This window comes from Hyaena hyaena, unplaced genomic scaffold (genome assembly GCF_003009895.1).
Source record: "Hyaena hyaena isolate Hyena2069 unplaced genomic scaffold, ASM300989v1 scaffold_187, whole genome shotgun sequence".
Taxonomy (NCBI): Eukaryota; Metazoa; Chordata; class Mammalia; order Carnivora; family Hyaenidae; genus Hyaena; species Hyaena hyaena.
In genome coordinates this window covers 356,882-371,091 of record NW_024080820.1, presented here as the reverse complement: position 1 = coordinate 371,091, position 14,210 = coordinate 356,882, and the positions used below count along the sequence as shown (strand labels likewise).

The 14,210-nt window shown below is 41.7% G+C and overlaps 1 protein-coding gene across 1 annotated transcript in view; it reads right to left on the bottom strand.

Moving 5' to 3' along the window:
* ATP10D (ATPase phospholipid transporting 10D (putative)) overlaps positions 1-14,210 on the bottom strand; it is a 106,055-nt gene that overhangs the window by 3,042 nt on the left and 88,803 nt on the right. The window contains exons 19-22 of the mRNA XM_039241109.1: positions 13,210-13,410; positions 8,525-8,605; positions 7,200-7,304; positions 2,291-2,478 (exon numbers count right to left, since the gene is read on the bottom strand). Coding sequence (XP_039097040.1) covers positions 2,291-2,478; positions 7,200-7,304; positions 8,525-8,605; positions 13,210-13,410 — 575 coding nt within the window. The remainder of the gene's footprint in view (positions 1-2,290; positions 2,479-7,199; positions 7,305-8,524; positions 8,606-13,209; positions 13,411-14,210) is intronic.

The following is a 14,210-nucleotide window of genomic DNA, read 5'->3' as shown; positions in this document are numbered from 1 at the left end:
CATTTGCTATCATGTGCCTCTAACTTCTTCCAGTCTCTGCCCATTATCCAGTTTCCAAGCCACCTTCACATGTTTAGGTATTTGTGACAGCAGCACCCATTTTCCCCATATCAAAGTCTATTAGTTATTAATAGGGCCATTGTACCAATTACTTTAAACTTGATGATTAGAACAACCAAACTTTATTCTCAAATTCTCACAGTTCTGAAGGCCAAGAGTTCTATTTTTTTTTTTATTACTATTAAGTTTATTTATTTTGAGAGAGAGAGAGCTGGGAAGGGCAGAGAGAGAGAGGGAGAGAGAATCCCAAGGAGGCTTCGCGCTGTCAGCACCGCACCTGACTCAGGGCTTGAACTCATGAACCATGAGATCCTGACCTGAGCCAAAAATCAAAAGTCAGATGCTTAACCTATTGAACCACCCAAGTACTTCCTGAAGGCCAAGAATTCTGACATCGGTTCACTGAACCAGTATCTAGGGGTTGGAAAGGCCATGCGCCGTCTAGAGGCTCTAGGGGGAAATGCAGTCCTTATCTCTTCCAGCTTCTGCTAAGTGCTGGCATTCCTTAGCCTTGTGGCCAAGGTATCTCTCGCACTGTGGCTGAAGTGCTTTCTCCTATCTGCTTGTGTCAAATCGCCCTCTGCCTCTCTCTCATAAGGACACTTATGATTGCAATTTAGGGCCCACCCAGATAATACAGGATAATCTCCCCATCTCAGGATCCTTAACCACATCTGCATGTGAGCAAAGAACATAACATTCACAGGTTTCAGGGATTAGGGCATGGGTATATTTTAGGGGGTCATTTTTCTCAGCCTACCACAACCATGTTAGATAGAGTTGTACTCTTAGGGGTCTGGATGGATTTTTCTTTTCAGACTAGGACTTTGTAAGAATTGTGTCTTCATAAATCCTACAAGTCCATCTTGTTAGTTTTTAAGCTGAAAGCTTATAATAACAGTGAGTAGTATAGAGGTATCTCGGTTTAGCAGTGATATATATACAACTATAGTTGTATATAGTGTGTATATAGTGATATATACACAACTATAAACACCACAGAAGGACTCCAGTGGGTCTTTCCTACACTTTTCTAGAAGGAATGCCCATCAGTAGCAAAGAGCTTATGCCCATGCTCTTATGCTGGTGTTACAAACTGGGGGTGGCAAACTTTCTCCCAGCGGGCGAGATAGTAATATTTCAGGCTTTCCAAGCCAGACAGTCTCTGTTAGAACTATTCACCTCGACTGTTGTAGTGCAAAATCAGCCATAGACAACACATAAATATGTCTTATGTTCCAATAAAATTTTATTTACTTTTAAAAACAGGCAGCGGGCCAGATTTGGCCTTTGAGCCAGTTTGCTGGCTCTCTTAAGGAATAGTCTGAAATCACCACGTGACTCTCACACCATGTTTACGAAGGTAGAACAACTCTTTGGCAAAGCGTTTCCAGCTAAACAGATCAATTTTATTTAAAAAAAAAAAAAAGATAAAGAGCTATAGATTAAAAACCCATGTATACTCCTTAGCGATTTCCATCCCATACAATATTAGAAATGCAAATTAAACTAAAATGGGAAAGGTAACTGAACTCAGATAAAGGAGGTAAGTTTTCAGTGGTTATAGGTTGTACAGAGACAGATACTTGTCCCTCAGGATGCAGGCTCTCCTGTTTCCTTTTAGAAACACTCATTTTAGCCACTCAGAGTCCATGTACGTAAGTTCTAGTTAATGTGATATGAGCAGCTTCAGGGTCACTTCTGCATGAAGAAGAAGGAGAAGAAGGGGGAGAAGGAGAAGGAGGAAGAGGAGGAGGGGGGAGAAGGAGAAGAAGAGAAGAAAGAAGAAGGAAGGAGGAGGAGGAGGAGGAAAAGGAAGAGAAGGAGAAAGCTGCTTGCACTCCATTTTCTCTCTCCCTCCTGGAGGCAGGGACGTGGATGTGCTGATGGTGAGTCATCTCCAATCACGCAGATAAGGGCAACACCAGTAGGAGACGGCAGAACAAAGGGACAGAGGAAAGGATCTTCATGTAACCTTGTGGGTGAAGCTGCCCCATCTTTGGGGAATGCCAACCACATCAGAATTTTCCATGAGAGAGACCTATCCTTTCCAGTTCGCTTAAACCACATTTGTTCTCTGGTAAAAGAGCTAATACACCAGTGTTTTACACCAGCACATGGGCTGGCTTGTCCACTAGTAGACAGGACAGTCAGCCATCCATTCTTGCAGTTGCCTGAAGAATTCTAAGTCTATGACTTTATTTACTCTCTTGACGACAGGACACCATACCTGGGCAGAAGGGCGACACAGGTTGTGAGGACACAAACCAAGTAGAACACTGGATCCAGCATGTGCTCCTGCATAATCCAGTAGGGGTTGGATGGTGGGTTGCAAGTCACACACATGGCTCCAAACGCCAAGGCAAAGAAAAAATAAGACAAGATGCTACCAACGATGACCAGCATGTGGACCCAGGTCTGCAAGACAAGAAAAGCAGGGGAAATGATAGGGTTTCCCTGTCACTGATAGGGTTTCGTGCCCCGATGCACTCTGCTCTGTTGAAGGGACAACATGTCTAAGCAATGAATGAATAGTGTCACAAACCTTAGTGAACAAAACACAAAATACCAGAGACAAGAGCATCTTTTGTGACCAGTTCATATCACTGTTTAATTTCTGTAAGACAAAGTTAAATGCCAACAGGTTGATTCTGATGACTATTTTATTTTGTATTGTCCGTATTGTCCATGCACCATAAGGTGTGTCTGTCTGTCTGTCTGTCTTTCTTTCTTTCTTTCTTTCTTTCTTTCTTTCTTTCTTTCTTTCTTTTCTTTTTTTCTTCCTTTCCTTCCTTCCTTCCTTCCTTTTCTTTTCCTTCTTCCTTCCTTCCTTTTCTCTTCCTTCTTCCTTCCTTCCTTCCTTCCTTCCTTCCTTCCTTCTTTCTTTCTTTTTCTTTCTCTCTCTCTTTCTTTCTCTCTCTTTCTTTTTTTCTCTTTCTCTCTCTCTTTCTTTCTTTCTTTCTTTCTTTCTTTCTGTCTCTCTCTCTTTTTCTTTCTCTTTCTCTTTCTCTCTCTCTCTCTTTCTCTCTTTTAATACAGTCACTAATTGGTCTTTTTCTTCATTAAGTTATACTTCAATCCTCAAACTTTACCCATTCACATGGCTCGTAGACATCCCTCACCAATATTCCAATTTCTTTCCATTGTAAGCATTTGGAAGGACTGCATTTCCTTGTCCCTTTGAGATTAAGTATGGCCATATATCCTGCTTTGACCAATGAAATGTGAATGGGAGAGATATGCAAAATGTTCAGGTTAGAGGTATGGGAAGAGCTGGTGGGCAATTTTCCATGCTGTCTCCTTTCCTTCCATGTTGACCAAGAAGTTCCCCCACTTGGGGGATAATTCCAGATGGTAAAGCTACAAGACACAGCCAGGGCACTCAGCCCCCTGCTCAGAGTACAAGTACCCCTGAGCTACCTGGAACCTTAGTTGACTTTACATGAACAAGAAACAAATCTTTTTCTTCCCATGGTAACCTAGCCACCTTTGTATCTATGGATAGTTTGGAATTTTTCTTAATATTGTTGTTTTAAAGTTTATTTATTTATTTTGAGAGAGTGAAAGTAGGGGAAGAGCAGAGAGAAAGGGAGACAGAGAATCCCAAGCAGGCTCTGCATCGTCAGCACAGAGCCGACGCGGGACTCAAACTCATGAACTGAGCCGGAGTCAGATGCTTAACCCACTGAACCATCCAGGTGCCCTTCTTTTTTTTTTAAATTTTTTTTATTTTTATTTATTTCTAGGAGAGAGAGAGAGATAGCGTGAGCAGGGGAGGGTCAGAGAGAGGGAGACACAGACTCCGAAATAGGCTCCAGGCTCTGAGCTGGCAGTCAGCACAGAGCCCGACGCGGGGCTCGAACCCACGAACTGCGAGATCATGACCTAAGCGAAAGTCGGACGCTCAACCGACTAAGCCACCCAGGAGCCCCACCAGGTGCCCTTCTTAATATTTCTCTCAACCTGTCTTACTATTTAAGGAACTTCATTTAGAAAGAACAGATGATTACCTTAAATGTAATATCACCATTACCTATTATCATAAGTGCTGAGTCTAGAGTCTGATCTTTGTTACAAAGGGAAATTGACATAATCCGACATATGAAAGAGAATCACCTTCACATTGTGTGTTATTTACTGCAGTGGGTACCCACCACCTAAAATCGCAGTGTATACCAGGGTGGGAAAGGTTATGCTTTTTGAGGGGAAAGCACTGCTTTTGTTAATATTTTCGAAGGCTATAAATTTCAAACGAGATCCAATTCTCTCCTTTTCCCTCTTAATCCTGCAAAGTATTTCCCCAAGGTAGGTATCTTCACAAGCATCACAAAGGCTGCTCATTCTGCATAAAATGTACAAACTGCTCAGAGCTCCTGATGATCGTCATGCCTCTAAAACAATGATTTGGTTTTTTGTTCTTTCTTTCTTAAATGCCTTTCCTTCCCATTGAACCCTATTGCCTGAGTTTTCTTCCCTTCAGATGTGTGTTTGGCCAGTGAGATAGCAACATGATGGTTGACACATCTACATAAACTGATATGGTTACAGTCCAGAGATACTGGGTGAAAACAGACAGCGAGGTGGGGGTGGGGGTGACAATGAGATGGGGAGCCAGGGTGTGAAGGGAAATGGCTTCACATCCTCGCAATGGCTGACTCTTCCAGACAAGGGACCCTCTGAGGCTGTGAGCTCCAGCCTCCCCTGGCGTGAGAAAAAAATAATTAATGATGTGTCCTTTATACAGCAAACGCTGTTTTTCTTGGCACCTGGCTTTCACTTTCTTCCTTTTTAGTGCAGATACCTGACATTGTGCACAGTCTTGGTATAGTATCCTTCCTCTAGCCAAAGTCTAGGACTGAAGCTAAGGACACAGAATTCTGTCACCAGGGACTAAACTTGGAGTCCAGCAAGGCAAGCGCAGAAGGAAAATGACCAGAGCCAATTCAGAGCACAGCAATCCTGCCCATTAGTTTGTTTCCTGGAAGTCTGGAGCCACTCTCGTTCCTCAGGATGGCTTGGTTTGGTTTGGTTTGACCATGGTTCTTCAGTATATTTTTAATATCTTTTCTATTTGCTCTCGTTGCTGTTGCTCATAACCAGTGAACCCAAATGGCCACACTTGATCCGTTAGGTCCTTTGAAATGCTAATAATGTTAGAACCTACTATAATTCCTTGGGTAGCAATCAAAAGTGCCTACAAAATTGTTTAAAAATGAAATCAAATAGATATTAAAACAATGGCAAATATTTTAGTTGTAGAATTCCCTTTAGTCTCCCTACTTGGTATTTTCAGATATTAACCTTTTACTACACTTTAGGCTTGTACAGTTTGATTATAGAAGGTTGTAAGCAAAGTGATGGCAAAAGTATTCAGCTCTACCTTAGAAATTATTACAGATAATTTTATAATATGACTGCACGTAACATTTCAACTATAACCTCATTCAGCTCTTCCTGTTTGAAATGCATTCACTATGAGGATGGTAAACACACTCCAAACACTAGTTAGTCATTTAGTTATTGTTTACCCATTCAAATATTTTTAAGCACGTACTATGGGCCAGTCTTGTCCTAGATTCTGGTATAAATTGGTCAACAAAATATAAATCCTGTCCTCACAGAGATTATAGTTTAATGCAGAAGATAAACACAAATCAGATAATTATGTAACTGATGAATAGGAAATTATTCTTAGGACAATGGATAAAAGCAAAAGGATGGCATGAGACAATGGATGTTAGGGAAGGGCTCTTGGGGAAAGGAATATTTTTGGTGAGACCCGAAATACTATCTGAGCTGGGTAAAGTGCAGGGAACCAAGGGAAGAGTAAGAATACTCCCCTTAGAAGATACGGTAAATGCTAAGGACTTGATAAGGTAAGGAGCTCACTATATCTGAGCCACTGAAAAGGGACAATGTAGTTCCAGCCCATGAATAAGTGGAAATGTGATTGCAGGGAAAAGTAGAGGCATCACTGCATGAAGTCTTGTAGGCCACCGTAGGGCTTTTCCATTTTATTCCAAGTACAGTGGGAAATCACTGAAGGGTTTTACCTGAAGGACAGCAACACGATAGGATTTGCGTTTCAAAAGGATGATTCTGGTTGTTTTGCAGAGGATGTCTGGAGGAGTCATGAGTAGAGGTTGGTGGTGGGGCACCTGGGTGGATCAGTCCTTTAAGCGTCCAGCTTAGGCTCAGGTCATGACTTCACGGTTCGTGGGCTCAAGCCCCGTGCTGGGCTCTGTGCTCACAGCTCAGAGCCTTGAGCCTGCTATAGATTCTGTGTCTCCCTCTCTCTCTGCCCCCCTTGCCCCCACTCATGCTTTGTCTCTCTCTCTCTCTCTTTCTTTCTCAAAAATAAAAAAATAAAGTAGAGGTTGGTGGGGAGACTAAGGAGGCTGTATCAATAGTCCAGGAAGAGATGATAGGGTTTAGACTATAGCAAAGATAATGCAAATGGAAATGAGGGTCTGGCATAAATAATCACAGAGGCAGTTTATTCTTCAGAGTTGGGTGGAATGTTCATCTGCAAAGGAAGGTTTACAACAAAGCTCTCATTATCTGTATCCTACACATTAGCTTTGCTGCAGAGAGCTACAGTGCAATCATTTTGATGAAAAGATCTAACTTTATCATGAAGTTAGCAAATAAGATAATAAAGACCCAGATTTAAGTGAACAGGAAAAATTCTGAAGGGAAGATAATATGTTTCTGTATCATGAAAAATTTTGTTGTGATAAAATCATCACTTATTAAAGTCAGTATACCAGGATAATGGCATGGCCCCTCTTCTTAGGAGTTGAAAGACATCAAGACAATCAAATAATGTTGGCTGTCTTGAAGAATATCGGCCATCAGTTGTTTCTCCAGCCTGACTCATGCCTCCATAAACCATCCATCAGGGATACCACCAAGGGGACCAGGTAGATATCTGCCACTTTCCCTGGCTGGCCATCAATCTCAACATAATGGCACTCAACAATCAACAAGAGTAGCCATGAATCACCCTTCTTATTTGGAATCATTACTCTTGTTAACATGTACCTTCTAGGCATGAAGGTTTAGCAGGGTCGCTGCTAATACAGAACACTTCCCCAAGCACAGTTTCAGCCTAATTCAAAGGCAGGAAAACCACTCACCAAACTGTTGCTTTCAATCACCAAGTGGAGGATAATGATGAACAGAGCAGCTGTGTTCAGGGGGTTTCCAAATGCAAAGATGTCGATGTCTGAGCCCTGGTAGGCCTACAACAGCACAACAGGTGGTGATGCTGGAGAGCTGTCACACTCCGGGGCGGGAATACCATTCCCTTATTCTACACTCAACTGTGCATGGAGTCCCTTCTTCAATAACGGGTCATTTAGGATAAACCTGAACGTTTCCAGAAGAGAGAGACTGACTCTCAGATAGGCCACCTAATCTCTGAACTTTTCAGCTGGAATGCCTCTTTATTCTGAGTCATAATTCATCCTCCTGGAGACTCTTACTTACTCTTCTCTCTCTTTGAGGTAGAGAAAAATATGAAATATGTCCCATTTAACAGAGCTGCAAACCTCTGAGGCTATCCTGAGTATATATCTCTGTTATATGTAAATATCCCCTCCTCTCCTATGTATATGCCCTCAAGTCCTTAAAGTATTCTTTGAATGACACTATTTTCTGACATTTCACAATTCTACTGGTTCTCTTTTGCTTTCACTTCAGATCGCCTTATCTGCATTCTTCGTGAAATGCAGTAAACCCGGGATATTCAAGCTGGGCAAATTCAAGTCATTTTATTTAAACAAATAACTAAAGAATATAAAGTGTTAACTTAGAGACTATAACCTTTTTCTTTCTTAACACTGTGCTTTTGTTAACACCAATCTATGATCAAACTAGTGTTTTCTCCTGGATCGGGCTGTGTATGGTGGGCAATTACATCACCCCACTCTGTGCTTGGTGCTGGCACAAATTTTAAAATTCATTTTTACACATTCTTTCTTTAGTCACCTTTCTTCTATTCCTCACCTGTAACACAGGGTTTGTTTTTGTTTTTGTTGTTTTGTTTTGTTTTGTTTTAGTTTTGGAGAGATTATGAATAAGAACTTAAATTTAATGCTACGACTATCATCCCAATGCTCACTAATAATAGATTTCATATTCTAACTTTGCCTTTCTGGTTTTGATTCATCTCATTATATGCCTGGACTCTCAATTTTATTCAGGTAATTTACAAAAACTCTCAAGCAGTACAGGGCTAAAAAGGAGACATAAGAGGAGTCAACTAGGTACTTCTCTCTAAACTTAATCCATTATCTAACATATCTGGTGGGGGGAAGGGCATTATAATTTAGTCAGCTAATTATCAACTTGATTATATGAGCAATCTTCCCTAATATATCTATTCTGTACACTTATATTGGCAACAAGGAAGCATCATTGATTCATTAATAACACACACTTTGAATGAACAGGGACTCACATAGTAAGGCACAAAGAAGCAGACCAGGCTTTGATAAAAGGCATCCATCAAGGTGATCCAGAAGGTAAGGGGCAAGTATGCCTGAAAACGAAACAGACATTGAGGAGGGATCAAGATTAAAATAGGTCAAAGCAAAGTCAAAGAACAACAGAAGCCAATACTTACTTTCGCTTCTCTGAGAAGACTATATTCCTTCATTCTCTCATACGCAGAATGGGTTGGGATTTGTAAACAGTGGTGAACAAATAAGGTTGGCAGTTGGGTAAGTTCACAGGTGAAAAAAAAAATCCATAAAGGAAGTCTGTTCCACATGTGTCACTTATATCATTTGACCAACCTTGGGGCACCTGGGCGGCTCAGGCAGTTGAACATCCAGCTCTTGATTTTGGCTCAGGTCATGATCTCAAAGACATGAGATCATGCCGGGCACTGGGCTCTGTGCTGAGTGTGGAGCTTGCTTAAGATTCTCTCTCTCTTCCTCTCTGCCCTCTCCCGCTTCGGTGTGTGCACATATACTCTTTCTCTCCAACATCTTTCTCTCCAACAAAAAAGAAATCTCCCATCACCATTGGAAAGGACTGTGCTGGCGTCCCTAGTGATTTTCTGGTTCTCTCAATAGAATGCAAACTACATACAGTGGGGCTTTGATTGTTTTAATTCAAGTGATTAAAATAGTACCTGCTACATATCAAGTACTCAATAAATATTTGCTGGATTAATAAACTATTCCTATATGGCTTTGCACATGTTAAACAGCTTCTTACCAAAAGCTTGTAACAAAAATAAAGAGAAAGTTCAAGCAGAGACACTAATCTCTCCTTGAAACACGTTTTCAAACAAGAGCCACCTCTGATGGAATGCTAATGTGTGTGCAGAAGGATTCTGAGGCTGCATTCAGCCCCAGGAGGAAGAATAGAGTGTTATGGTTTATCACTGATGTCTGCCATGGACAAACGTGGTAACACATGTATTATATCCCTTCCCTACTCTTCTCTTTTCTTCCCATGTTTTCATTCTCATTTCCTTCCAAATATGAAAAGGCTGAAATTTCAACCAAAGTCTTCTAAGTAACAAAGTTTTAGAAATATACAAATTTTCCATATGCATTCTTCTACTTTTCAGTAGACTACACATAGAATTTTAAAATCTTAAAAAGATCTCTTCAGCCTCTGGAAAATCAAAGCAATGAGGATTTGATATTTCTAATCTTACTACTCTTATTTTTCCTTTTATTACACTGTTACTGTTGCTTTGCCCTGTACCTCTTTACTATTTCCTCCTTAAAAATGATGGGATGTTCTACCGGCCTTTCATCATCCAAATGTCCATAAAATCTAAGCAGAGTCACAATAAAATGATAGAAGAGAATGTAGTAGAACCAAAGTGGCAACCAAAATGCCGCTAGACAAGAGAGAACAATTTGGGGATAAACTAAAACATAACTTCATGCTTCTGGACGAATGGAAGTTGCTCAAAAATCCTAGAGCAAATAAGGTAAAGGCACAATTACTCCACAGCAGTCATGTGAGTAAGGGGACATGGGAAGTAGAGAAGGGTAAAAGATGAATGAGAGGCTAAAGAGATGAACTCATCGGATCTCTTGGAAACCAAAAGGGAAAATGTGGATATGAAGTCAAAGCCAGGAAAGATGGCTGTTTGGGTGATGAAAGATGGCTAACAGATGACTGCTTCTTGGGAGGGAAGCCTCTGCCACAGCCTTCCACATCATCTCCTTTTGGGGGAAGATTCTGAAGCCCTGGAGAGTATATTTCATGATGCTGAACACAGGAAATGGCCCAAGAATAAAACAGAATTCACTTGAAGACCAAGTTCAAAGAAAGGGTAACTCTTCTGGAAGGTAAACTCAATGAAATCCATTACCTTCCATCACTAGCCACATGCTGGGAATCTGCCTGCTATTACCATGTATTATAAAACTGGCCAACTCAATAGAACAATGTGTGCAAAGAACTGATAACAGGTTTCAACAACAGGAAACAATGACCTCAACTCTTCCAAGGGTAAGAACCAATCACAGTCTATACAAATGAGCTCTTAAAATGCCAGCTACAAAATTTTTGAATGTTCCCCCGCCCTCACCTCTCTGTCCCCAATGGACCTGGAATTTAATTTAGGTACGGGGTATAAGAACCTTCATTAATATCAACCATATATTCCTACATCCTGGGAACTTTAAGTCAGCCTGGATTCCTTTAGGAAAACCCCATTTAGTTCCCTGATCTGAATGGATTGGAGGATATTAAAGGATTATGGGGATTTCTTCTCCCCTGAAAGATGAATGTGTGACTTCTCTGTGTTGGCCACTGCAGGTAGCCTGTGGACATTAAATTACTCCCCAGCCTGGAAAGGGAAGTTCATGTCAGAATAAAGATAGACTGAGCAAAATAAACACATTTTAAATTTGAGATTTCCTCAAATTTATGGTTAATTCTGGGGGGTAAAAATAACAATACTGAGAGTTTAATGTGGATAGAACTTTTTATCTTACTTAATCCTCACACCATCTCCATAAAGAAACAGAAGTGCAGGCCAGTTAAATAGTTTATCAAGGTTACAAGGCACAGAACCAGAATTTAAACATACACTCAGTATTATTTCTAACTGATTTGGGCCAGTGTCTTTAGAAGAGTGGGTGAAGCACAACACAGAGATTTCTTATGGTGGGCCTGATGTTTGTCTGTCCAGTGCTTGTATACAGTCCCCTTCTTTCCAATCCTGTCCATGCGATTCAGCTCTGTCTTCAGGAATGAGAGCTGTCCCAGGCTTGGTCAAGGAGAAAAGGATATTACTGGCCACTGTGATAAACACAGGAAAAGGCATGAGACTCAAGTTAGACCGATGAGCCCTAACTTGGACATTTAGAGTTGCTTTAAGAGTAATACTGTTCTGTCATCATTACCTCCGGGTTTTGCAGCTATGTGAGCCAATGAACTTCCCTTTGTTATGAAGCCAGTTCAAGTTGGTTTATCACTTGCAACTTAAAGAGTCTTGATTAACGGAGCCTTCCTTTCAAGACCAGACTATCTGCCTACACGGACCCCTCAGCTTTGCCCACTTACAGGTGTCCACAGACTCCTGACCCTTCTCAGTCCCTGTGATCCTGATAATGAACTTGTGAGTGCACTTTCGATTCTTGGCATTAAATAGCATTGTGGAGGCAGGGGGTGACCCAAGGACTGAAGTTAGCATCAGTGTACCTTCTGCCACACAGCATAATGGTGGACATCAGGGGCCAGTTCCAGAGTTCACCTGCACCAGCCATGAACACTGTGGCATGGCGGATTACTGAGGGCACCTTCCTGTGCCTAACCTTCCTCAACTATAGTGTGGATAAAGATAGCACTTACTTGTAGGGTCATTTTGAGATTGGATTTATGTATATTAAGGACATAGAACAGTGCCTGGCTTATAGGAGGCATTACAAAAATGTTCATAAGTGCTACATTAATTTATTATTAATTTTGTAGAAGAGAAATTAGAAAGGAAAGAGTTTTAGGCTGCCTGGGTGGCTCAGTCAGCTGAGCACCCCACTCTTGCTTTCAGCTCAGGTCATGATCCCAGGGTAGTGGGATCGAGCCCCACATCAGGCTCCGTGCTGACAGTGCAAAGCCTGCTTGGGATTCTCTCTCTCCCTCTCTCTCTCTTCCCCTCTCCAGGTGGGCTCTCTCAAAATAAATAAAAACACTTTTACAATTAAAAAAAAAATCCTCTCTCTCTCTCCCTCTCCCTCTCTCCCCTGCTCACATGTACTCTCTCTCTAAAAGAAAAAAGAAAGAAAAGAGTTTTGAGGCAACTAGCCCAATTAATCAGCAACCACAATACTCTGGATGGGAGGTAATGAAGGCAGTGAGAGAAGACTGGAAAGGAGACAGATCTAAATGATCCATGATAGACTGACAGGATGAAGGTCAGTTAAGGAGAGGCGGGCATAGTTTTAAGTAGAGGAAGCCATTCAGATCACACCACTAGTTTGCATGAGAGTAGAACCTGTAGAATTTGATTTTGGCTTTGGAATCAGGCTAAGAAGCAGTCGCACCCTGGCTCTGCCGTTTGTGTAGCTGTGAGATTTTTGAGGTTCCCCCTTGACATGTTTTGTGAAGATACATGAAATGGAATGTTTAGTCGTTTGCACAAGGGACAGCACAGTGAGGTCTAGCAAACACTAGACATTATTAGGTATAAGGTCTAAACACCTGATTTCTTCATTTAATTACCTAAGGCCTTTCATAGTTTTACCTGTTCACCTCAGAAGCAAGTAACTTAATATCTGCCATGTTAGTAGAGATCTTTTGAAGCAACCATATAATCCAAATAGGTTTTTTTAGTGTGTATATATTTTGAGAGAGAGAAGGAGAAAGAGCACACACGGGCATATGCAAGATCAGGTGAGGGGCAGAGAGAGAGGGAGAGAGAATCCCAAGCAGGCTCCACGCTGTCAGCAGAGAGCCTTATGCGGGGCTTGATCCCAAGAACTGTGAGATCATGACATGAGCCAAAATCAAGAGTTGGATGCCCAACTGGCTGAGCCACCCAGGTACTCCCTAATTCAAATTGTTTTAAGTAGTCCTGAATGTACCACAATATTTGAGCTGGGCTGACTGGAGAATGCCCTGGCTTTGACAATGAATGTGTACTGGTCCAAGCATTTCTGCTTTAGCACCTACCTCTGACTTCTGCCCACTCTTGTAAAGTTCGGGCAGTTGCATGAGGGTCTCTGCAGACACATCTTTCTCCAAAACACCATAAATGACAGGAGGAGCAGAAGTGAAAAGGAGGTTAAACAAGATCAAAACCCAGTAGTCCGTCATGGATGTTCCTGAAAATCCACAAAAGAACTGGTACCAGAAAAGGAGGTTCACATAGGCCTATGGACACAAAGAGCGACATTTGCATCTTAGAAACAGCGATGTGTGCCGTGACCACACCAGCCACATGCTGCCATTTTCTGCCATGCAATCTCAGCCTCTCACTTGGTGTAGTTCTCTCACTAGAAGGCTACAACTTACCTTGGCGTCCCTTTCAGGTAAATGTTTCATTTAAGTACAACACATACACATACACACATACATACATACATGAACACGCACACACCACTTACTGTGTGGTTTTAGCACTGTCCTAAGAGCTTTACAAATCATTTCCTTAACCTTCCTAACAACTTGAGAATTGTTGTCATCCTGTTTTACAGATGAGGAAACTGAGGCATAGAGAGGCTAAGGAACGTACCCAAAGATACCTGTCTGATAAGTAGCAGAGCCGGTTTTCAAAATGAGGAATCACTTCTACATGAAGAGACCTAGCCCAGTGCCTGGTATGTAGCATGCACATGACAAATATTCATTCTCTTGCTCTCTTGGTTTAAAATTATTTTTTTAGTGGTGCCAGCAGGGTGGCCAACCATCCCAGTTGGTTTTGGACTGAGGAGTTTCCTAAGACATGGACTCTCACTGCTAAACCTGGGACAGTCCCAGGAAAATCAGGACAGGTGGTCACCCTAGAGGCTAGACACCTACATCCTACTGTTTCCTCCAATATTTTTCTCAAACGAACTAAGTCCACTATATAGCAAAAGCTCTGTGCCCTCCAGCAAGGCAGGCCACAGGAAAGGGCACGGATTTAGATTTAGGGGTCACCTTCAAGCCTGACACTTCTTATTGCTTTTTTC